This window comes from Saccopteryx leptura, chromosome 1, assembly GCF_036850995.1.
Source record: "Saccopteryx leptura isolate mSacLep1 chromosome 1, mSacLep1_pri_phased_curated, whole genome shotgun sequence".
NCBI classification, from domain to species: Eukaryota; Metazoa; Chordata; class Mammalia; order Chiroptera; family Emballonuridae; genus Saccopteryx; species Saccopteryx leptura.
Window position 1 is genome coordinate 177729811 of NC_089503.1, and position 27005 is coordinate 177756815.

A 27005-nucleotide genomic window follows, 5' to 3' on the forward strand; every position below is an offset into this window, starting at 1 on the left:
TGAAGGCCCACGGTCAAGGCACATATGAGAAAGCAATCAATGAACAACTACGGTGTTCATTGTAGATACACAGTGGATCTGAGAAAGCACTTTGAGAAATGAACTTCATGAAACTCCAAGGGAACGCAACGAAAAACTGATGATTGATGCTTCTCATCTCTCTCCGTTCCTGTCTGTCTGTTCCTATCTATCCCTCTCTCTGACTCTCTCTCTGTCCCTGTAAAAAAATTAAAAAAAAAAATCTTACAAAGTCACAGTGCTTAGCTATCCCCTCAAGTGCCACCTCTTTCTTTCTTTCCCTCTCTCCCTCCCTCCTTCCCTTCCCTTCCTTTCCTTCCTTTCTCCCTCTGTTTCTCTTTCTTTCTTTTTTTATAGGGACAGAGAGAGAGTCAGAGAGAGGGACAGACAGACAAGAACAAAGAGAGATGAGAAGGATCAATCATCAGTTTTTTGTTGTGACACCTTAGTTGTTCATTGATTGTTTTCTCATATGTGCCTTGACCGCAGGCCTTCAGCAGACCGAGCAACCCCTTGCTCGAGCCAGCGACCTTGGGTCCAAGCTGGTGAGCTTTGCTCAAACCAGATGATCCCGCGCTCAAGCTGGCGACCTCGGGGTCTCAAAACTGGGTCCTCAGCATCCCAGTCCAACGCTCTATCCACTGCGCCACCGCCTGGTCAGGCCCAAGTGCCACCACTTTTTAGAGTATGCTCCAAGCTGTTTTCAATTCAAACTGAATGTACAATTAGTACATCTTAACATTGCTGGGATTTAGACTCTAAATTTTGTATAATATGCCAACTAGCACCAATGTTTGGGTTCCCTGAGTTTCCTCTTAGAAGTTTGATTAGACATTTTATACTCTAACATGTTTTATTAAACATTAAAATATGCAAGGGACTTCCCTAAGCATGCAATTAATTTTTCTAATATTTAAACTTATTATCCAGGTCTACAGACAACTCAAGCATCCAAGTTTCGAATGCAATGAATACATTGTTTTTCCATTAGATGTACACTAACAGCTTTGCTAATATGAAAATATCTAAATTTTACTGTATTTTCTGGTTCTTTCTAAGCACATTGAATTCATCAGCTATCATATATACATATATACTATTCACTGGTTCTCCAGCATAAATAAAATTCTCAAAATTTTATGTGACCTTATATAAATTATATGATCTTCTTGTAAATCTAAAATTATAAATAATTTGCTCCTCTAACAAATATAAAGGCATATATTTAAGATCACTTATAAAGGTTCTATGGTCAAAGCCAGGTATGTAAAAAGCAAACATGCCTTGAGGAGTCATACCTTACAGCAGGGGTCCCCAAACTTTTTACACAGGGGGCCAGTTCACTGTCCCTCAGACTGTTGGAAGGCCGGACTATAAAAAAAACTATGAACAAATCCCTATGCACACTGCACATATCTTATTTTAAAGTAAAAAAAAACAAAACGGGAACAAATACAATCTTTAAAATAAAGAACAAGTAAATTTAAATCAACAAACTAACCAGTATTTCAATGGGAACTATGCTCCTCTCACTGACCACCAATGAAAGAGGTGCCCCTTCCGGAAGTGCTGTGGGGGTGGATAAATGGCCTCAGGGCACCGCATGCGGCCCACGGGCTGTAGTTTGGGGACCGACTCCTACCTTACAGCATGACCAGTTATCACTTCAGATACCAGTTACTACATCAGTGGGCACGAGTAGGAAGGCACTGAACAGTCTTTAGAAATACACATTAGGGGAGAGAGGAGCAGGAATAGGTGAATCTAAAAAGAGAGTATGTATCACAAAGATCCCAGAAGAAACATACTGACAAAAGAGGTTAGACGGAGTTCGAGTCAAATTACACACATTTCTTAATTTTACTTAAGGCTGCTCCTAGTCACACGTCTTAAAACTCATCTTGTGACACACGTGTGGACAACAGCTACCACTGAGAAGGACCTGTTTTATGCCTGGTACTTTAGAGTGCTTCACATTTTAAGGACATTCCCACATTTTAAGGACAAGCCTGCAGGACATGCAGGATCTGCCTTCCCACAGGTAAGGAATGAAGCTCAGGAAAATGAGTTTTTTCCTCTAGCTTCAGGCCCCTTTTGTCACCTCCCGATGGCCACACTGTGCAGACCTCCAGTGGAACCAGGCAGGGCACTGAATAGTGGCAAAGTCCATCTGGAAGGCTTCTTCCTTGCTCATTTCCCATCTGCTGTTTGTCTTCGGCTTTTGCTGAACTGTTTTGTGAAATGTTTAGATGCTATGGTGACTGAGTGAAGGACTGAAGTATGTTGCTATGGCAACCTCGAGAAACTTAATCTGACCTTGTGTTTTACAACCATGCAAAATTTATGCCCAGGAGATTTTCGTGCTGGCAAAATTAGTTGCCAGGGGGTGGGGGATGAAGGATGGGGGATGGGGGATATGAGGAGTGACTGCTAATGGGTATAGGGTTTCTTTTGAGCGGGATAAAATGTTCTGGAATAAGATGGTTGTACAACTCTGTGACTATACAAAACTCACTAAGTTGTACACTTTATAAAGGTGAATTTTATGGCATGCAAATTACCTCTAAATAAAAAAAACTATGGCTATAATCAAAAGAGCGAGGTATAATCAAGCACTGGAGAAATGTGGGAAAATTATAATCCTCACATATTGCTGGTGGGAATGTAAAATGGTGTAGCCACTCTGGAAAATAGTTTGACAGGTCCTCATAAAGTTAAACAGATACTGTATGATCCAATAATTCTACTCCTATCATACAAAGCCCCCCAAACGAAAACATATGTCCACACAAAAACTTGTACCTAAGTGTTCGCAGGAGCATTATTCACAACAGATAAAAAGCAGAAATAGCCCAAACACCCAGCAGCAGACAAATATTGATAGATAAATGAAATGTGCCATATCCATGCAATGGTGTATCATTTGACCATAGAAGGACTAAAGTACCGATACATGCTACAACATGGGTGAATCTTGAAAACATTATGCTAAGTGAAAGAAGTCAGTCATAAAAGACCATCCACTGTATGATTCCATTGATATGAAATGTCCAGAGTGGGCAAGTCTATGAGGACAGAAAGTGGATTAGTGGTTGCCTAGGGCTGGGATGGCTCAGGGGAATATGGAAAGTGACTGCTATGGAGATGGGCTTTCTATGGGTGGTAATGAGAACACTCTAAAATTGACTGTGGTGATGGCTGCACAGCTTTCTGAACATGCTAAAAGTCACTGAATTATATACTTTAAGTGGATAAATTATATGGTATGTGAATTATATCTCAAAAAGGCTGTTAAAACTTTATAGGCTCGGTGAGCAGTGCCATCTTTAACAAAGTGAGCATAACATATTTTATCTTCCCAACAGGTTTCCAGACTAAAAGAAGAAAACAAAACAAACAAACAAACAAAAAACTTTATAGGCTCATTTTCATTAATTTTTGGATTATTATTTACCTAAAACTATGCCAGGGAGACTTGAGTGCAGCCTGTGATCCTGCTTAATTGACTATATCGTAAGGGATCAAATTCTCTTAAGGAAAAAATAAGCCCATAATATAATCACAATTGGACTTATATGAGGCCAAGTTCGAGGTTTTTGCAGGTTTATAGAAATGCTTCAGAAAATTTATAAATAATCATATGTCTCTGAATACTACTGTCCTATTTTTTTTAAATTATACTAGCTTTGGGACACATGAAAAAGTACTATAAATTAAACTTGATAAGGGAGCATAAGAGTGAATAAATTTACCTCAATGTATGTTTCTAAGAAAGTATTGAGAGAGCACTTGCCTACAATAAACTTACACATAAAAAACTCTACAAAACCCTCCCCCAAAAACAAACAAAAAAAACTCTACAGATATGCTAGAAGTGAACCACTACACTTTAATCAACTATGTACTATTTCTATTCAGAAATCTAAGACATTCACTGCTCAGAAAGGACTCTGATAGCTATGTGTAGATGAACACCAGCATTATACGTGAGGAAACTGAAGTATAGAATAATTAGGTCTCACTGAGTGACCTAGAACCAGATGATTTGAACTTAGGTTTTACAAGTCTTAATTCAGTTTCTTACACTCTTAAACTCATTTCATATAAGATATATAAAATAAGCTTAAAAAATAATCTGTATTAGAGACTATACCTAAGTTTTATAAATCATATTATTTAATATGCATTAGGGGCTAGTAATCCTACATATAACCTGCTCTCTGGTAGTAAGCACTAAACAACTTTAAATTATACAATCACACCTAGGGAAACTGGAACAAGGTCATGGAAGGGAGGAATAAAAGGATCATAATCTTGAAGCTATGACTGACCCTGATACATATGCAACTAGGTCTCAGTTTTAAATAACATCACAAAATCAGATTAAAGAGGCATAGTCAATCTGCCCTCAAATTATATAAAATAAATAAATTTACATACAAATAGTACTATATATATCATCTGCTAACTTAGGTCTTTTAAGAGAATGCTTTCATATCTCTTGTCAAAATTATTTTAATTTGCTTTAAGTCTACTAAGGAAAAGCAAAGACAAAGGGATCAATAAACTGGAGTCAAATTATGAGTTACATTAAAAAGTTATCCAGTTACCCTGCAGGATTTATTTGTAGAAACTGGAAAGTTTCATCCTTTCACTCCAAATAAAAAATACAAATAGAAACATGATATGAACAGATTGCCTACACCTTTAAGGAGAGAGAACAAACATGAGAGGAGACACTCACTGCACTTCGCTCGCAAGGGCCTGACGCAGAGACGTCTGGCCTGGGTGAGGTGGTGCTCACTGAGTCTCAGGGTAGGAAGTACCGGGACTCTCTAACCCCTGATCTGATCAAAAATAACCAGAGGCTGCCTTTTTCCAAGGCAGCTCTATCATTCAGGCAAAATAGGTCACAGCTCTAAACTTTATTAGCCAAACCACATATCTAATAAGAAATACTCTGCATTATTTTGTAGCCGAAGTGATTATAGATAATTACAGCTTGATGCCTTAGTCAACATTATATGCTAATGATATTATTCATCTACCGTGAGATGGAAAGGTTCTATAAAGAAGCAGAGTAAGACTGTACAAGCACATAAACTCACAGGTTAGAGCTCAAAGCCACAGTGATGACAGAAGGAAATTTCCAACGCTGACATTGGTAGAATATGGTCTACTTTATAACGGAAGAGGACTCTATATTTAACGAAATGGTTGAATTATTTAATGATGGTGCACCCATACAGTGGCACCCTGTGGAGATCCATCATGTGCATGGCATTCGACACAGTTGCAGCTGTATGTGCGACTGCAGAACAAGCTCCAGAACATATTAAGAGAAGAAAAGCAAGATGTAGGACAGAATACACAATATGGGGTGGGAAGAAGATTTCTTTTTAAGGAATAGTATAAATCGTAATTTTTAAGTTGAATTTATTGGGTTAACACTGGAAAAGATAATTATACAGCAGGGGTCCCCAAACTACAGCCCGCGGGCCACATGCGGCCCCCTGAGGCCATTTATTCAGCCCCCGCTGCACTTCCGGAAGGGGCATGTCTTTCATTGGTGGTCAGTGAGAGAAGCAGATTGACCATCTCATTAGCCAAAAGCAGGCCCATAGTTCCCATTGAAATACTGGTCAGTTTGTTGATTTAAATTTACTTGTTCTTTAATTTAAATATTGTATTTGTTCCCATTTTGTTTTTTTACTTTAAAATAAGATATGTGCAATGTGCAAAGGGATTTGTTCATAGCTTTCTTTTTACAGTCTGGCCCTCCAACGGTCTGAGGGACAGTGATCTGGCCCCCCCTGTGTAAAAAGTTTGGGGACCCCTGTTATACAGGTTTCAGGTGCTAAATAGTAATTAAAAACAAATACCTTGTGGTGTCTTCTTCGCAATGCCACTTTTGCTTCTTGGACTTCTTTTTCCAGGTATTATTTTGTTCCTTCCCAAGGAGTCCTGTCCATCTGTGGGGCCTTCGCAGGGAGTGCCTTCCGAGTTCTCACTTGCAGCCACCTCACAGCTTGGTGTGCTGTCATTGTTGTTGAGACTGTCCTGCTCAGACACTTCAGGTTTGCCCATTGCACTATCACTGCTAGTCAGACAGTCATGCCCATCCCCGTCGAGTTGATTTTCATTTTCATCTGATGCAGAAGGCAAGTGTGTTACTATACTTTCCACACTGCCACCAGGATGACACCCATCTTGTGGTTCTATCTGAAGATTATATACAGGTGTTTCACTGTCATCCATTAGAGCATCTCTTGTTGATTGTTTAAGTTTCATTAAAGTCCTTCCATGTCTACAATGACAAAAAGAGAAAACCTGCTTCGTTTGTGTTTTTTTTGTTGTTGTTTTTTTTTGAGAGAGAGAGAGAAACAGGAAGGGAGAGAGATGAGAAACATCAATTCGTAGAGTTGTTACTTTAGTTGTTCACTAATTGCTTCTCATGTACCTTGACCAGGGGGCTCAAACTGAGCCAGCAACTCCTTGCTCAAGCCCACAACTTTGGGCTCATGTCAATGACCTTGGGTCATGTTGATGATCCCTGCTCAAGCTGACAACCGTTGGCTCAAGCAGGCAAGCCCGCGCTCAACCTGGCAACCCTGGGATTCTGAACCTGGGTCGACGCTCTATCCACTGCGCCACCAGTCAGGCTACCTCAATTTCTAAATTCTAGGTTCTCAGTGAGCTCTCATTTTCCTCTTCACTTGGGCTGTTGGACTGGAAGTAGGGAATAGCAGGACGTGACTGAAGCTCAACTCTTCCTCACTCACAACCCACCCCACCTCACCTCATCTAGTTCTCATTTGATACAGTGGTTCTCAACCTTGGCTGCATGTTTATTACTTGTAGAGCTTGTCAAATTCTATCCTAAATCTATTATGTCAGAATCTCTGTGGATCGAGCCCAGAGATTATGTATTTTTAAGTTAGTGTGTATTAAGATTCTAATGTGTATTACATTGATCCCTGGTCAGGGAACATACCAGAATAGATTGATATTCCTCCCTCTCAAATCAATAAAATAAACATTAAAAAAATGATGTTAGCAAATTCCTTTTGTATAATTGAAAAAAATAAAAGAGGGCCATATTAACTGTAGGCTATCTAGTTTAAACTTGAAAAAAATCTAAATCTGTTCTAAGGATCCTGCTGACATTTTAAAGATCTAGAGAATAGATTTCAAGCCCTTTATCAATCATGTTTTATAAAAAAATACATTACATTTAAAGGAAAATGATGCCAGCTAGATATGATTTATTTTTATGTTTGTCAAGCATTATTTTGGGTTTAAATTACATATAATATTCCAGTAATTCTGGGGGAAAAACCTCATTAGTGTATGTAACTAAAAGAGTGGAGACAATCCAAAAGTCCATTAATGAACAGGAAAACAAAATGTGGTATATTCATACAATGAGACATTACTCAGCCATAAAAAGGAATGAAGTTCTGATTAATACTACAACATGGATGAACTCTGAAAACATTAAGCTAAGTGAAATAACCCAAGACAAAAATTGAAAAATATTTCATGATTTCACTTACATAAAATATCTAGAACAGGCAAATTCACAGATAGAGGAGATGGATTAGAAGTTACCAGGGGCTGAGGGGAGGAGGAAAGGGGAGTGACCGCTTAATGGTGACAGAGTCTTTGCTTAGGGTGATGGAACAGACCTGGACACAGTCACAGTGGTAATGGCTGCATGATAGTGTAAATGTAATTAATGCCACTACATTGTAGACTTAAAAACTGTTAAAATGGTATTTTTTCACAATAAAAACAGTGAAAAGGAATTTATATGACTATGTAGGACACATGTCAGTCCTTAAAACTGGTAATAGCCTCAGTTATTTTCTAATTTAAATAAGTCATGTTCTACATGTATTTGCAGTTGAAAAGGTTTTACTTTTACCTGAGGTACAGAGGTCACGAGTCACGGGGACAGGGGGAAGGAGAAGGCAGTCTAAACTCTAGAGAGAGCCCCAAACAGTAACAGTCAAGTCTTGTTGGGTCACTTTCATGGTTTAGAAACTGTGCCAGGTACTTTATGTGCCTTCTTTCTAATCCTCCGAAAGGACTACATGGGACATATTCATTCAGCGTTTTAGATGAAGATTCTGAAGGTCAGAGAGGAAAAGCCCCTTGCTTAATAAGATCATATTCCTAGAAAGAAGTGGGACTGGGTCTGAAACCAGGTCTTGATTTGAATCTGGAGCAGTTTAGCATACTGGCTGAGAGCAGGGGCAGACGGAGGCTCAGATTCTGGCTTTGCCATTGAACTACTGTGTGTGACCTCAGACAGTAACCTAGCATCTCCAAGCTTCAGTTTTCTCATTTGTAAATGTGGAGAATTTAATACCTATCCCGAAGCATCATTTTTGAAACTTAGAAAAGATAAAGCACTTAGCAGAGTACTTGGCCTACAGTAAATGCTCAATGAACGTTAGCCTAACACATTTCAATTGGAATATATATATATTTAACCATGTGAGAGGCAAGGGGTAGAGAGGCAGACTCCTGCATGTGCCCGGATGGGGATCCACCCCGTAACTCCCATTTGGGGCCAATGCTCTGCCCATTTGCTCTGTTGCTTGGAAACCTAGCTATTTAGCTATTTTAGCATCTGAGGCGAGGCCACGGAGCCATCTTCAGTGCCTGGGGCCAACTTGCTCACTTGAGCCATGGTTGCAGGAGGGGGGAGGTGGGGAGAAGCAGATGGGCGCTTCTCCTGTGGGCCCCCACAGAGAATTGAACCCGGGATTTCCACACGATGGCTGATGCTCTACCCCTGAGCCAACCAGCCAGGGCCCAATTGGAATATTTTAAGTAATAAGATAACTTTCCTAATGGGCTTTCTAATCAGTATAGCCTGATTGCCTTGGAAATAATTATAGATGTTATTTTTGTCTCTTTTTTGTCTTTTCCTTAAAGAAATGCCAACATTGTACGGAACCTGGAGTTAGAAAGAAGCACAGTTGAAACACATTCAAGGTTATTTGCTATATCTAAATTGCATGTCTATTCAGTAAGAGTCCCTGTGTACTATAACCAATTCTCACAAAAGAGTGACACTGCAGTCACTACACAGCACTGATCCTGACATATTTTGCCTTTTAAAAGCATGACAGTGATGGCTGCTCAAGCTTCAAGCCTCTTGTGGCAAAATAGCATTCCAAATATGTCCATTGTGAAAAAGTGATTTGCTATGGTGACTCTGCACAGCTGAAGAATTTCAGGCAAACATCAAAACCCACAAAACTTCAAAGAAACTCTAAATAAACATAACACAGAGTAACTGAATAAAAAAAAAAATCTACATTTTGTCAAAAATATAATCTCAATCCAGGTTGATTTGACTTCATTTCTGATACATCTTTTTTTTTTTTTTTTTTTTTTTTTTTTTTTTAAAGAGGCAGAGATAGACAGGGATAGACAGACAGGAACAGAGAGAGATGAGAAGCATCAATCATCAGTTTCTCGTTGCGCGTTGCGACTTCTTAGTTGTTTATTGATTGCTTTCTCACATGTGCCTTGACCGCGGGCCTTCAGCAGACTGAGTAACCCCCTGCTGGAGCCAGCGACCTTGGGTCCAAGCTGGCGAGCTCTTTGCTCAAGCCAGATGAGCCTGCGCTCAAGCTGGCGACCTCGGGGTCTCGAACCTGGGTCCTTCCGCATCCCAGTTCGACGCTCTATCCACTGCGCCACCACCTGGTCAGGCATTTTTCTGATACATCTTAATGTATATCTGATGAGGCTATAAACATCAGGAGTTACTAAATAAAAAATACAGGAATAGTTAAATACATAATATTATACAATTATTTTATTTAAATGCTTTGAGGAAATTATACGTGCTATTTCTCTGTAATTCATACTAATTAGGCCTAAATACTATATAGCTACTTCTGAAAGAAGCCAAGATCCTTATGAACTAAAATGTTACCCCAAGTTTAAATCTGATAATGTCTAGCCAAACTGAAACTGAGAAGAAGCCAGTTACCAATCAATAAGGTATTCTATGAAGCATAAATTCAAATTTGGCAACTCAGAATTGAGGAAGAAGTCACCACACCCATATGTTATTGGGTTCATATTTATCAACATTGTGCTTATTATGGTGACTACTTACCACTTTACATTTTCCCTTCTTACTAACCAGACATGTTCAATACCACTCACTAGTTTGGCGATTAAGATTTTGTTTAGACATGTGTACCATATGTGTGAATACGCAATATTCTGTATATCAGCATAACTTGTTTCATTTCCCTCAGCCCTCCCTTTCAAAATAGGGTTCAGTTCAAGATGGCTTACTCATCTACAGAGCCCTTGTTCAAAAACCTACTACATATGTGGAAATGATAGTCAAAAGCCTCCTTTTGTGCCAAAATAGCCATCTCTCTCCTCTCCTCCTCCTCTCTCACACAGACATACACAAGCTTTACTTAGAGGTACAAAATAGAAGCAAATCTATGAAACACAATGTGCCCAAGGACATCTTCGGACATGCAGAAAACCATTCTAAGCAATAATTTCCAACTTTTATCACTTAATCAGTAATGAGAAATCACGCCTATTTCAGGGTGATTGAATTCATGATTTGAAATGTTCCTAGAAACTGACTTCTATATCACTTGAAGATAAAGGGTGGGCAAACCATAGCAAATGAAATTATCAGATAGCAACACAAGCATTTTCTTTAGTTTCACAGAGTTAATACCACATACAAAAAGGGAATCACAGTATAAAGGAAGGAATCATTTCCCTAGGTTCACACACAAGTTGTGTTTATTTGGTTTTAAATGCTGCTGCTGCTTCTTTTTTATTTTTTTTTAGTTAAATGCTTCTTTGTTATAAAACATATTGCAACCATACTTTGGAAGCCACACCAAGAAAATCTAAGAACTTGAAAATACTTTTTGGTTCAGACCATAACCACCCTTTTTAAAACAAAAATTATGTTTACTGCTACATATCCAGTATATATCATGGAAACAGTCTAACTAATTTTTAAACTTTGAGCACTTTTCTACACAAATAGTGATATAACACAATCTATCTACACTTTAAATCATTAAATAGACATGTAAAACTATATATTTTGTTTTAAAACAATAATTCTTGTTAATATAGTGCCAAGAGAAAATAGTTTATTAGGACCTTACCTTAAGAGATCTGACAAAGGCCCTGGCCGATTGGCTCAGCAGTAGAGCGTCAGCCTGGTGTGTGGAAGTCCTGGGTTCGATTCCTGGCACACAGGAGAAGCACCCATCTGCTTCTCCACCCTTCTCCCTCTCCTTCCTGTCTCTCTCTTCCCCTCCTGCAGCCAAGGCTCCATTGGAGCAAAGTTGGCCCGGGCGCTGAGGACGGCTCCATGGCCTCTGCCTCAGGCGCTAGAATGGCTCTGGCCTCAACAGAGCAATGCCCCAGATGGGCAGAGCATTGCTCCTTGGTATGCATGCTGGGTGGATCCTGGTCAGGCTCATGTAGGAGTCTGTCTGACTGCCTTCCTGCTTCTAACTTTGGAAAAATACAAAAAACTAAAGGAGGTCTGACAAAATGGCACTGTCCGAATAAACAGCTAATTATTAACACTAATTAACAGTTATTGAATACATGTACTTACTAAGTATTTTTATATATATATAAAATTTAATCTTCCCATAGGACATACAAAGTGTTTCTATAATTACATCCCTATTACAGGGAAGGAACAGAAAGATTAAATAAATAGGACAAGGTCACACAGTTCATACATAGCAAAGTCAGAATTCAAAGCACCTGGCTCCAGAGTCTATATCTTTAACCACTATAATCATTTTTATAATAATTTCAAAAAAATTAACTATTCTCAGATGTATACTTTGTAATCACCAAATTGCTAGCTTTGAGGAGACAGTAACACAATTTCTAGTATCTTGAAATGTTTTTTACATATATAACATTTAGAAAATAGGTTGAGACAAAATACAATAAAACCCACCAATAAGACTATTTATTTGTTGTACTCTTTAAATGTGATGAATTCATTTTTCTAGGTTCATACGTTAATTTACATAACATCCCTGGTTAGATATTATCCTCAAATATTGGACACGTCCCCTTGTATACACAGAATAATTTCTACTAGGCGTATCACAGGTATTTACAGAGCAAACATCACAGCAAAATGGAAAATAAAGTGCAAGTCCCTAAACTTTGATCGTGTTCCCCTAATGAGCAAAGTGATTGATTATGCATACATCCACACATACATATTTATTAGTAAATTACAGGCACACATACTGTAATAATATACAGATGCATTTTAATTTTTAAGCATGTAAAAATAAACGTGAAGAAAGGATGAGAGAGTCCTAGATCCGGCAAGGACTAGGACTAGATGAGCTCATTTCAGACAAACTCTGCTGACGGCAGGGACTAGAGAAGCTGGCAGAAAGCATCAGTCTAGAGGCCAGAGAAGCTGAGCAGAGCCTTCAGCAGACTTACAGAACTGGCAGAAACACTGGAGCTCAGGGCCTGCCAAGAAGAGTGAAGCCTGAGGCGTTCAAGTGGGACTGAAAGGACTACACCCTAGCAGAAGAGATGAGCCTGAAATAGACCAGCCCCCACAGGGGACGTAGCTCAGTAGAATCATCTTCAGCTCTGGTTGAATTAAGGAGAGCTCTGCACTAACATGGCTGCTTGCTGGCAACACAACAAATTCTCTCTGGAAGATGGAATCCAATGGTGGCTCAAATTACCTCCACAAAGTTTCATCTATAATGCCCAATATACCAGGTGGGGCAAAAGTAGTTTGAAGTTGTTCGTATGGAAAATAATACAATAACTAATAAATAATAATACCAGAATAAACTCTGTGCTTCGTGTACTTATAACTGTAAACCAACTTTTGCCCCACCCTGTTTAATAAAAAATAACCAGGCATACAAGGATCAAGATTTGACAAAACAGACGAACAAACAAAAAAACTGGGAGGAAAAGTAGTTAACAAAATAGACGCATAGGAAATCCATTTTTGGAGGACTTTAAAATTACTTTCATTGAAATGATCAAGGACTTAGATGAATAGGAGAGAAAATTTCAGAGAACTAAACTGATATCACAGTAGCAAAAGCAAATAGTTTTATTTTGCTTTTATCTAATCACTAGATTTCACTTCAAAAAAATCAAATGGATATTCCAGATCTAAAAATACAATAACTGAAATTACTCCAGATATGGAAGTCAAGGGTAACATTTATTAATTTCCAAAAGATTTAAGAACAACAAAGAGATGAGTGTAATTTTTTTATTTTATTCAAAATGGTGACTAATAACTCTTTAATCAATTTAAGAAAACGTCATTTAAATGAGTTGCTAAGGTAAAAACAGAGTAACTTTCCTAAACTCTATTTTCTACTTTTTAAATCCAAACACTGATGTGCACTGGGCCTGGCTAAGCACTCATTACCAACAAGAACAAATCTTCAACCTCAATATCTGCTTCTTGACTTACACTGATATATGAACGTTTTCTCTCTGTGATAGTTTTAGAATAAATACTAGCCTGAATACAAACTTGAATCTCTAAACTTGTAAGTTATGGCTAAATTAATGCATATGCAAGATAATTCAATACTCTTTTTTACACAGCACACCAACCTATGTCTGTGCACCATCCACAGTCTTGAGTAACTTAAGAGCTGATATATCACTAAAAGGCCCAGCTGTTGCCCTGGCCGGTTGGCTCAGCAGTAGAGCGTCGGCCTGGCATGTGGGGGACCCAGGTTCGATTCCTGGCCAGGGCACATAGGAGAAGCGCCCATTTGCTTCTCCACCCCCCTCCCTCCTTCCTCTCTGTCTCTCTCTTCTCCTCCCGCAGCCAAGGCTCCATTGGAGCAAAGATGGCCCAGGCGCTGGGGATGGCTCCTTGGCCTCTGCCCCAGGCGCTAGAGTGGCTCTGGTCGAGGCAGAGCAACCCCCCCCCCCCCGAGGGGCAGAGCATCGCCCCCTGGTGGGCAGAGCCTCGCCCCTGGTGGGCGTGCTGGGTGGATCCCGGTCGGGCGCATGCGGGAGTCTGTCTGACTGTCTCTCCCCGTTTCCAGCTTCAGAAAAATACAAATAAATAAATAAATAAATAAATAAATAAAATTAAATTAAAAAAAAAAAGGCCCAGCTGTTTACATCTTGCTTATGTGTTTATCTCAAATATCTTTGATGTTTAATAAATTAGTGCTATGCTTCAGTCATCATGATTATTTGCAGTTACTAAGACAAAAAGAACAGAACACTGAATTGAATGATAGCAATGGATAACATGGAATTATATTCAAAACAACTGAGAAAAAACATTTCACTGCATTTAACTTCTAGCAAATGAATACTGTGCTGTGCTTTGCATGGAGAGACAGCAAGACAAAGAAGCTGAGTAGCAACTATAATAAAATTATAGCTCCAAACCATGACTCACTAGTGGGAATTATTAAATGTACCCGCAGAGATCCTCTGAATGACTTTTAATCAGAGTGACATGATCGGGTTTTCCTATTAGAAGGATCACTTGTGTTATTGTTAGTCAGAAGAGTTTTCTTGTCCCTTTTCCAGGATGAGAGAGGATGCTGACAGGAAAGAAAAGAGCCAGTTCAGAGGGAGAAGTAAGAATAACAGGAAAGGGGGAAAAAAAGTTAACAGGAGAGACAGTGCTAAACAAAGATGGTGCAAAGACTGAGGAAGTGGGATGGCATCCAAGACACAGGCCTGGGGACAGCCCTTAACCGGGGGAAGGGGCACACTTTGTATTGAGGCAAAAGGATTGGGAGAAGGACATTACAATGGAGTTAAGTTGGAGGCATTTGCATTCCGCTATATATCCTTCTCAGGGAAACAGGGAGCAGAGTATTTTTGCTGGAGGCAGGTGGAGGTTACAAGGAGCAGTGGCTTGGGAAGCACAGAGAAGCCAGTGGGATATTGCAGGGCTGCTGTTGAGGGCCCACTGAAATTAGTTCTACTATAAATTCATGGTCTCCATTCTACTTGGTTATATACACTGTCTTCAAGTTAATCTCATGGTGCACCCCGCCCCCCCAATAGCAGCTAAAAGGAAACTCTTTTACCATAATGTTCTACATCAGTAGGAACACTGGAGTTTTCTCACCGTAATGGAAAGAGAGATTTCTTCAATCTATCTCATTACCAACTTCCATCTGTACTCCTGCCATTCATTCTGCACAGCTCACCCTTCTTCTCACATATGCTTCACGCCCACAACTGAATGCAGACTATAAAATCCTTGCCTCTGGTTCATTTCATTGAAGGGGAATGAATTCTTAAAATCCTGATCAATGTTGCAATTGTACTCAAATGTAAACCAGAATTTTATTTAAAAAGTGATAGCACTGCATTTTAAATCAGAAAGCTTGAGTTGTTACTATCTCATTTCTAGGATCTAAGTTCCCCGTAGGATTCATCCTAACTTGGACATTTGATGCATCTCATTATTAATTCCCAAGTTCTCTGTTATTTGTCTTATAATGCTTCAAGTCTAAAACAAATATCACTTTCTAGTTCATTGTTATGTGAGCTGTAACACTCCTTATGGATGGCTACAGGCTAACTTACACATTTTCTTCTGCCACCTGTCACTGTTCACTGCCCCTTATCTGGAAAAACAATGCTACAAGGTTGCCCTCTGAATGGGAACATGACTCTCCTGTCCCACATCCAGGAGAATACTAGTTTTAAACTATTTACACAATACAGGCGTTAATTCTTTGTTTTTCACCCAGTGCTCCTTGTAATCGAAAGCACACATTTGGCCAGCACTAAAGGGTTAGTGTGAGGACAGGAAACAGATCTCCACATGGAGACTAAACTCTGATCTCAAAGCGCTGAGCTAACCTGATGTTAATGTCATCGATTGGGATTGTCTAAGATATACTTAATAGATACAGGGGGAAAAGAGAGAGACAGATGAGACACAACCTGCCCTTAAGCGTTTATAATCAGATAGAAAATAGCTAAAAACCCTGTCCTAACCTTCTTTCTTTCATAAAAAACAAAAAACAAAAAAACCCAACACAAAAAACCTTTGCTACAGAGAAATGTGATAAATGACAGGAAGGTTCTTTGAGAATTCAAAAGAAAATGACTTTACTAGTAGGGAGTATGTGATGGTTGAATATTTAAGAATATTCAGTTCTATTACAGAAAATAGTAGAAACAGACAAGGAAGAGAGATGAAACCAAGAACAGAATCAAACCGCCTGACGTGTTAGATATAGAGAGACTCAGTAGAGTACTTGTGTGCTAACCATAGCTAAGATGGAATGAAAGAGCCTAAGACAACACAATATTTATGACGCCAAACAGGAGAAACCCAATATTCATGCAGGCACTGATGTTCATGAGTATTTAAGTCAGCCATCCACTGATGACACCCATTCTAGACCTGCACACCCTTTCCCCAGGAAACACAGATGAAATGCATAGCTGCTCATCACACTAGCTGGTGGACGACCACACAAGTCAGGTGTGCCTTGCCCTGCATCTCCCATGAAGCAAGTGAGTTCTGGCTCTAGGAACCTTCAGTCTGCTGAGGTGCTTGTCCATCCCCCGCTCTGGTCCACACCATCAGCTGGGAGCAATGACACAACAGGGAGAGGACAGGACATAGGAACACCGTGCAACCCTGTCCTCGGGTAGGGTGGTTCTTCCACGCTACTTACACTTGAAAGAGCAGAAATAAATATGAGCAAATGAAAAGGTGAGCAAACACATGGTGTGTGTAAGAATAGCAGGTGGCCGGACTCTGGAAAGGAAGTGCTGTTGGAAAGCAGTGATTGGAGAGACTGATAAGCTGAGGGAGGCGGGGATGTACCATGAAGACAGAGGAATTCAATCCTGCCATTCTCATACCACCTGCTGTGAAAGACCAACATTTTGTCCTCCAGTAGGCCTCGAACCTCTTACTAGAAAAGAGGCGAGAGTAAAGACATATAAAACACAAACTCGATTATATTCAAACACAATTTACTCTGTTGAAATGTCATGAAGTTTCTGAACATTCTTGATTTCTGTGATGAACTCACTGCATACAGGTAACAAACTCTCTGGTGAACTGTCACTGGCTGAAAGACCCCAATCGGAACAGCCCTGGTTTAGACTGTGGAAGAGACTGGGAAGCCATGAAAGGCTTTTGAATAAGGGGGTTAGGCTGTCAAACTGTGCTTTATGTAGACTAATCTGATGCTGACAGACCTGCTGGGTTAGAGACGAGAAGCTGGGTTAGAGATGGAGAAGCAGAGTTAGAGACAGGGAAGCAGGGTTAGAGAAGGAGAAGCAGGATTAGAGAAGAAGAAGCAGGGTTAGAGATGGAGAAGCATGATTAGAGAAGGAGAAGGGTTAGAGAAAAAGCAGGGTTAGAGAAGGAGAAGCAGGGTTAGAGACGGAGAGGCAGGGTTAGAGAAAGAGAAGCTGGGTTAGAGATGGAGAAACAGGGTTAGGGATGGAGAAGCTGAGTTAGGGATGGAGAAGCTGGGTTAGAGACGGAGAACCAGGGTTAGAGACAAGATGAGAGAAAAACGAGATCCTGAGCAAGGATGAGTGGTAAGAATTTAAACAAGAGAGACTCTGGAAGTAGAAGGAATGTGGAAGGTAAGAGATAGTAAAGCATCCAGGATCCCTCTAAGACTTTGGTCCATGGGTCTGGGAGACAGCAGTGTACTGAGAGAACGCAGGAGGAGGAATTATTTGATTGACAGGTGCCTTCTTCCCAGTCACAGCTTCTCTGGCCGCCTGTCCCATCACTTTTCCCCAGCCATCAGAAGTAAATGACGAGAGAGACCAGAGTGGGAGAAGGCAGATGAAAAACCAGCAGCAGAGCTGTACTTAATTTAAGCCTTCCGATTTGCGTGAAGGTTGTTATTCTTTGTGTGAAGTCAGAACATCTCATCATTCTTAGCAATTATATCTAAATAAAGTTTTATCTCATTAAAGATAAGGAGCACTTATAAGATATTAACAATTTCATACTTGAATGATATGTACAAAAATTTATAATTACTTTTTAAATTTTGACCAAAAAATGCCTCTTCAAACTCAAATGGTATTAATTATACTGGATATCACTAAAATGATGAGAAATCATACATTAAAAAAATACTTTTGCTTATGATATCCAAAGGCAGATTCCTTAGGGAAGCATCAGAATGTGAGTGGATGTTGTGATGCATTAAATTTTTTTAAATGTCATAAACAGTCAGAAAGATACCAATGTTCTCAAAATTAAATCTAGATATAATATGCTCAATCTTTAGAAAATTATAATTCAAATTAGAAGTTATATGTACTGTGCTAACACTTTACATACCTTATTTTATTTCATTCTCTTAGAAACCCTACCATTTTCTCCATCTTACAGATGAGCAAACAGAGATCCGTAACTTGCTCAAGACTAGGCAAGCAGCAGCGCTAATATCTGAATCCGGGTCCATGCAAACGTGGGGTGTTCACTGTTAATTACCATACTCTGCCACTTTTTACAACTTCTTCCTAGCACCAAGGCTAGTGCTAGCTGAACAGTCACTCAAAGACTGTCTGCTGACTGAACAGTCTCCTTCAGTGTAAGTTTGTTATGGGAAACCCTGACAACAGGTAAGTACCTGGTAGATTTTTAAGAGTAGAAATACTATTGGATGACACTTCCAGTCATGTTTTATACTTGAATTACAGTAGTAAAATATTTCTCATATTATTTGTGAAATCATCAGTTTTCTAGTGATAACAAGATGCATGATATTAAGAGTTGAACAATTGTTTTATCTGTCACCATCACCGAGACAGAACTCCCTGAGAAGAATGTATAAGCTTGTGGAGAGCACGTGCACACACACATACACACACACACACCCTCGTGGGGAGCAAGGCACAATAAATATTTAACAGGAAAAGTAAAAAGGAAGAGGAAGACTAGACCAGGCATCTGCAAAGCCAATGAATGATAAAAGTACATTTTCTGGTACCATCAATTCGCTACAAAAATTGGGGAAGGAAAGCAGATACTATTTTTATGTTAAAACAGATTTATAGCCCTGGCCAGATAGATCAGTGGATTCAAGCATCATCCCGAAGCACAGAGGTTGCCAGTTTGATCCCTGGTCAAGGCACATACAGGAACAGATTGATGTTCCTGTCTCTCTCTCTCTCCCTTCTTTCACTAAAATCAGTTAAAAAAGAAACAAATAGATTTATAGAACAGGGTAAAAAAAAAAAAAACTCCAAGAAATCTTTAGGTTCAAATAGATGACCTAACAGATGTTTAATAACAAATATTTATACACTGCTTATTCTGTGCCACACAAATATAATACTCTTTTATCTTCACAACAATCCTATTAGGCAATTATTATTAGCACCTCCATTTTATGGATAAGAAAACTATTGATTCATAGGTTAAGCAACTCATCCAAGGTCAAACAGCTGTCAGATTGGATCTCAAACCAAGGCGGCCTGGCTCCAGAGCTTACTGTCTCTGGTGGACACAAACATAAGGTGAAATTTGAGCTAGATGACAAAGAGTTTGGACAACTGAGAAAACGGAGGAAAGGAAGTCCTAAGACTTTTTATCATGTGGCCTGAGGAGATCATTTATCATCAGAGTTTGAGGCAACAGCTAATACAGAATATACACTAAAACATTTCAAAGACTTACCGTACGTTTTAAAATAAAATAAGCACTGTAGTTTCCAAGTATATAGTGGACACTATCTACAGCTTGCTTATGCATTACTGTAGTCTTTATCACAAGTAATTTCATGCCCGTCACCGGGCTAGCCCGGTGTTACTTGCTAAGAAGACTTCAAATGCCTGAAGCCACAGAATGGGTTTCTTCTTTTGCAATCCTTACCACAACAAAGCCCTAGGTACACAACCTTTTACCTAAGGTAATAGATTTAGAAAAAAATGGTTACATGACTTAGAATGATGTTTAAAATTTACATTTTTTTTAAAGAGAGAGTAGGGGAGATACAGAGACAGACCCCTCCTGCATGTGCTCCGACCAAGATCTACCTGGCAACCCCCATCTGGAGCTCTGTCCATCTGGGGTTATATTTGCAACTGAGCTATTTTTAGCACCTGAGGTAGAGACTCCACAGAGCCATCCTTAGCACCCTGGTGGCGAACTTGAATCCATTGAGCCATAGCTGCAGGAGGGTTAGAGAGAGAGAGTAGGGGGAAGAAGGAGAAGCAGATGGTCGCTTTTCCTATGTGCCCTGACCGGGAACTGAACCCAAACTTCCACATGCAGGGACGATGCTCTCTACCTCTGAGCCAACTGGCCAGGGCCTAAAATTCACTTAACTATAAAAAAACAAAAATACTATCTGGTAGGAAACAGAAATAGAGGGGAAACTCCAAAGCAAAGAGTATTTTTGTCATTGAAAGATTAAATATAAGGACAAGTCAGCAAATTCCCAAAAAAGAAGCATGAATTAGTAAGATGGACCAAGAGAATGGCTATAGGGTTTTAGAAAGAGAATTGGAATAAGGAGGTAAAGTAGGAGAGGGAAGGGGGTATGAGGGGATAACATAGGTGTGGGGGGGGTATAGAGGTAGAAATAAATAACGAAGTCTAATAACAGTACAAAAGAATTTTGTTGTGCTGCTTAAGTTTTTTCTATTTTTAAAGAAAGATAAAGGTGATGAGAGGAGTGGGAAGTATCACCTCATGGTAGTTACTTCTCTTATGTGCCTTGACCAGGCTAGCCCGGAGTTTCAAACTCAGCATTCCAGGTTGATGCTCTATCTGCTGTGCTATCACAGGCTAGCCTATATTGCTTAAGTTTTTATTTCAAAGGAATTATGAACTTTGAAGATGTTTTAACCACATAAACATTTGCACCTGAATGATTTTTTTTGTTTGTTTTAAGTGAGAGGAGGGGAGATACAGAGACAGACTCCTGCATGCACCCTGACCAGGATCCACCAAGCAACCCCTGTCTGGGGCCAATGCTTTCCCATCTGGGCTCATGCTCACAATTGAGCTATTTTTAGTGCCTGAGGCAGAGGCTCAATAGGAGGCTCCACAGAGCCATCCTCAGGACCCAGGGCTGATATGCTTGACTCAATCGAGCCATGGTTGTGGGAGAGGAAGAGAGAGGGGGGGGAGGGGAAGGGAGGGAGGGAAGCAGATGGTCGCTTCTTCTGTGTGACCTGACCAGGAATTGAACCTGGGATTTCCACACACCAAATAGACTTCAAATGCCTGAAGCCACAGAATGTGTTTCTTCTTTTGCAATCCTTACCACAATAGAGCCCTAGGAACACAACCTTTAACCTAAGGTAATAGATTTAGAAAAATCAGGTCCATGTTCTACCACTGAGCCAACCAGCCAGGGCCCTGAATGATTTTCTTAGTACATGTTCCTTTCCTTACTAAAAGTTATAAAACTTAAGCCAGGAGCTAACTTACTCTCTACTCTTCCTTTAAAAAAGGAAAAACTCGCCCTGGCCGGTTGGCTCAGTGGTAGAGCGTCGGCCTGGCGTGCAGAAGTCCTGGGTTCGATTCCCGGCCAGGGCACACAGGAGAAGCGCCCATCTGCTTCTCCACCCCTCCCCCTCTCCTTCCTCTCTGTCTCTCTCTTCCCCTCCCGCAGCGAGGCTCCACTGGAGCAAAGATGGCCCGGGCGCTGGGGATGGCTCCTTGGCTTCTGCCCCAGGCGCTAGAGTGGCTCTGGTCGCAACAGAGTGACGCCCCGGAGGGGCAGAGCATCGCCCCCTGGTGGGCAGAGCGTTCCCCCTGGTGGGCAGAGCGTCGCCCCCTGGTGGGCGTGCCGGGTGGATCCCGGTCGGGCGCATGCGGGAGTCTGTCTGACTGTCTCCCCGTTTCCAGCTTCAGAAAAATAAATTAAAAAAAAAAAAGGAAAAACTCATTAATTCTATTTCAGAAGTTATAAAATTTCAAAATGAGTTTCAGTGATGTTTACTTTTAATTAAGGCTCTCGTCATCTCACACAGCCCTTTTAATCCATCCTGCATATCAGAGGCAGATTACTCCTCAGAAAACACTACCTTTGTGTTTTACACCATAAAATCTGTGACTTGATCTATATGTGGAATGAATATTTCTTTATGTTGCAAAGATCTATAATGACATCTGATTGGTCAATTTAGCTAGTGTCACCCCAATCTTATCTTTTTACTGAGCAACAGAACAATCTAATCATGTCAGATGAGTATCAATATTTCCAACATTCCACAAACATTATCCGATTACCTAAATTCCTATTCTTTTGTGACAGAGACAGAGAGAGAGAGAGAGAGACAGAGAGACAGAGAGAGACAGAGAGGGAAACAAGAGGGACAGACAGACAGGAAGAGAGAGAGAGATGAGAAGCATCAATTCTTCCTTGCGGCACCTTAGTTGTTCATTATTTTCTCATATGTTCCTTGATTGGGGGAGGAGGGACAATGGCCTACAGTAGAGCGAATGACCCTTTGTTCAAGCCAGTGACTTTGGGCTCAAGCCAGCGACCTTAGGCTTCAAGCCAGTGACCACAGGGTCATGTCTATGATTCCACGCTCAAGCCAGATGAGCCTGAGCTCAAGCCTGCAACCTCGGGGTTTCAAACCTGGGTCTTTTGCATCCCAGTCCGACCTCTTATCCACTGCGCCACTGCCTGGTCAGGCTCTAAACTATTCTTTTCACTCTCATTTCCTTACTGTCATTTCCCCTGCTGCTATTACACAGTTCAACCACATCAGGAACTCCTGACTCCTGCTTTCCATGGAAGACAGAAGAAAGAAGTAAAAGGTTAGGTTAGGAGAACAAGCTACAGGGTATTCTGGAAATCCTTTCACATGTGAGGAGCTAGAGCAAAACGGAAACTCTAGCGAAGGCTAAACAAAATACATGCTTTCATACAAAGCATTACACAAGTCCATGGAAGCTTTACTTATGAGACAGATCTTAGAATATGTTTCCTCAGCCCAGACATGTGTTTCCAAAGCAGAACATTTGTTTATTAGTTTTTTGCACACATAGGTATAATCTTTAAGGCTGACAGGGAAGGTAAGCCATATATACATGTCAAAGCCCTGTTGAAGTTCGCTGGGAAATTCCTAGGTTTTCCCCAGATATACATCTGAGAAAGGTCTAAAAGTCCATAGGCATCAAAACCCACAAATTAATAATTACCCAAGAGGCCACATGATATAGTAAGAACTACCTCCTGAATGAAATAACTTTTATTTTTCATTTCTTTAACTTTAGGTTAATTTGAGATAGTTCTTTCTTTGGCTGGTGACAATGTGAGCTTTGGTGGATATAGGACCCAGTAGATAATTTTAAAATTAAAGTTCAAATATAAGACTAAAAAGACAAACCCTCATTTTTCTCTTTAGTCACAAAACATTTATAATATATATATTTAAAATAAGAAAGTCACATGACATTGCTTCTAATTTTGGCTCTTTACAGAGCTTACCCAATGCTAGAGGTATAACTAATTAGCATGGCAAAGAACCTCACAAAAAATGGTAAAAAAAAAACCCAAACAGTTGGAGAACCTAGTGATTTGTAAACTGTTGAAGAAAATAAAGCCTGATGACAATTTGGATTAAGAAGTCACAAAATGGCCTGACCAGGCATTGGAACAGTGGATAGAGCATTGGCTTGGGATGCTAAAGATTCAAGTTCAAAACTCTGAGGTCGCTGGCTTGAGTGTGGGATCACAGACATGACCCCATGATTGCTGGCCTGAGCTCAAAGGTTGCTGGCTTGAAGCCCCAGGTCGTTGGCTTGAACAAGGGGTTGCTGGCTCGGCTGGAGCCCCCATCAAGGCACATATGAGAAAGCAATCAATGAACAACTAAGGTGCCACAACTATGAGTTGATGCTTCTCAACTCTCTCCCTTCCTGTCTGTCTGTTCCTGTCTGTTTCTCTCTCTCTCTCACACTCTCTCTCGTTTAAAAAAAGAAAGTCGGCCTGACCTGTGGTGGCACAATGGATAAAGCGTCGACCTGGAAATGCTGAGGTCGCCAGTTTGAAACCCTAGGCTTGCCTGGTCAGGGCACATATGGGAGTTGATGCTTCCAGCTCCTCCTCCCCTTTCTCTCTCTCTGTCTCTCCTCTCTCTCTCTCTCTCTCTGTCTCTCCCTCTCCTCTCTAAAATGAATAAATAAATTAAAAAAAAGAAAGTCACAAATGGATATAAATAGTCTTTTATAGAAAACTAAATTTTATAATTTTCTAATTAACATAGTTTCTACATAGTTTCCTTTCACTTGAGTTGAACTTAAGGGACAAAATCATGACTTTTCCTTGGTATGAATCCTTTTAAGACCTGATCTAAATTAAAAGTTTTCATTCTCCACAAATGGAAAAAAAAATCTAAGGTAACCGTTAGTGCTTCATAAGATAAAAATAACCCTGTTAGGCTTCAATAAATTAAGTACATTTTCACAAGTATAAATCTTAGTCATGTTTTATAGCTCATCTAAAAATTCTTTTTAAAAGAAGTAGTTATAAATTGGTAATACCTACAGAGAGGAAATAGTGAACAAATAAAACAATGTATGCATAAAATCAAAATATAAATGGTATGCTCTCAAATATCCAGGAACAGTATTTTTTACATTACCAATGAGTCCACATTTTTTTTTTTTTTTTTGTATTTTTCTGAAGCTGGAAACGGGGAGAGACAGTCAGACAGACTGTCTCATGCACCCGACTGGGATCCACCCAGCACGCCCACCAGGGGGTGACGCTCTGCCCACCAGGGGGCGATGCTCTGCCCCTCTGAGGCGTCGCTCTGTTGCGACCAGAGCCACTCTAGCGCCTGGGGCAGAGGCCAAGGAGCCATCCCCAGCGCCTGGGCCATCTTTGCTCCAAAGGCGCCTTGGCTGCAGGAGGGGAAGAGAGAGACAGAGAGGAAGGAGAAGGGGAGGGGTGGAGAAGCAGATGGGAGCTTCTCCTGTGTGCCCTGGCCAGGAATCAAACCCGGGACCTCTGTACGCCAGGCCGACGCTCTACCACTGAGCCAATCAGCCAGGGCCGAGTCCACATATTTTAAATAAATTACTTATATATCTGTAATATAAAAATTATTTTAAAATGCTAGTTGACCTTCACTAAATTAGAAAACCACAGCCACCTCATTTACTGGGTTTTTAAAACGCGGCTAACATAAGAAAAACAAATGTGATTATTCATTCTGGTGTTACTTTACCAAAAAAACAGGCGAAGTATTCTCATAAGAGAATTTAATAGATATGAGAATTACAAAATATTGAGAATTCCTAAAATCTCCTATATATTATCAATTAAAATGTTAAATGCCCAATGTCAACAATGTTGACTAATTTTGTCACTTACTGCTTCAGAATTCTCCCTAAAAGGGAAAAATAATCATGATTTTTCAGTATTTTGATAGATACATACTCACTTTCCTTTTTATATTGCCAATGATGAATAAAAAACAGGAAGTCCTACGGAATAGCAGGGAGGAGCGGAATATGGTAAAAAATTTCCATTTCCCAATATGAGGGGACAAAATAGGTTTATAGTTGTTCATATGGAAAATAAATTAGTAAGTAATAATACAAGAAAAAACTGTTTTGCGGACTCATGACTGTAAACCTACTTTTGCCCCAACCTGTATGTTAAAGAGCAGAATCTCAAAACTGTTGACAAAAGAATTTAAGAAATCCCAAGCTATTATAAGATTGAGAATTTTTAAATGTGGTATTTTTTTTTTTTAGGGTTTTCCAAGCCCTGGCTGGATAGCTCCATTGGTTAGAGCAGGCACGGCCCACATACGGCCCGTGTAATGAGTTTATGCAGCCCGTGATTAAATTTTTAATATTCTCCGCTACTTTAAAATCTCAGCTACTCAGAAGCAGAAGCGTCTTTGATTATTGAAAATCGAGATATTTAAGAGATCGTGATACGCGGAAAAGAATTCCATGTGTGACTAATCTAGGGTTAACTTCCAATAATTGGTCAAATGGATTCGCGATACTTTTTTTAAAAAATTCCATTATAAAGATTTACAACTTTTGTACTCGTCTGTACTCACTATGAACTGTTTGACGTTTAGCAGTGATGTGAAACCCACATTCTTTTAGGTGGAGTTTGCCAGTGCGTACCCAAGACCAAGCAATTCGTTATTTTTGTAGTCAAGTGTGCTGAATCAAGTGGCATTGAAGCACAGACAACAGCTGCAGCTGATAACTGAAAACGTGTCCAGGCTGTTTGTAAAATGAAATAATTGTTTTATTTGCGATATAACCCTTCCAAGCTCATTCTATTAATTAAATATTGTTTCGGAGAATATATTTGACAATGCGTCTGATAAGGGTTTAATAACCAAAATTTATAAAGAACTTGTAAAACTTAATACCAGGAAGACAAACAATCCAATCCAAATATGGGAAAAAGAAATGAATGGACAACTTCTCCAAAGAGGACATACCGATGGCCAATAGGCATATGAAAAAATGCTCAACATCACTAATCATTAGAGAAATGCAAATTAAAACCACAATGAGATATCACCTCACACCAGTCAGAATGGCGCTCATCAACAAAACAACACAGAATATAAGTGCTGGCGAGGATGTGGAGAAAAGGGAACTCTCCTGCTCTGCTGGAGCGAATGCAGACTGGTGCAGCCTCTGTGGAAAACAGTATGGAGATTCCTCAAGAAATTAAAAATTGAACTGCCTTTTGACCCAACTATACCACTGTTAGGAGTATACTCCAAGAACACCATAGCACTGTTTGAAAAGAAGAAATGCACCCCCATGTTTATGGCAGCATAGTTCACAATAGCAAAGATCTGGAAACAGCCCAAGTGTCCGTCAGTGGATGAGTGGATTAAAAAGCTTTGGTACATATATATGATGGAATACTACTCAGCCATAAGAAATGATGACATTGGATCATTTACAACAACATGGATGGACCTTGATAACATTATAGTGAGCGAAA

At 39.9% G+C, this 27005-nt stretch overlaps 1 protein-coding gene across 2 annotated transcripts in view; it reads right to left on the minus strand.

Annotated features, from left to right (window-relative positions):
• The window catches only part of CNST (consortin, connexin sorting protein), an 89371-nt gene that overhangs the window by 53263 nt on the left and 9103 nt on the right, over positions 1 to 27005 (minus strand). For both annotated transcript variants that reach the window (XM_066381670.1, XM_066381679.1), the window contains exon 2: positions 5901 to 6325. In XM_066381670.1, the coding sequence (XP_066237767.1) occupies positions 5901 to 6309 (409 nt within the window). In that variant the 5' untranslated portion in view covers positions 6310 to 6325. The remainder of the gene's footprint in view (positions 1 to 5900; positions 6326 to 27005) is intronic.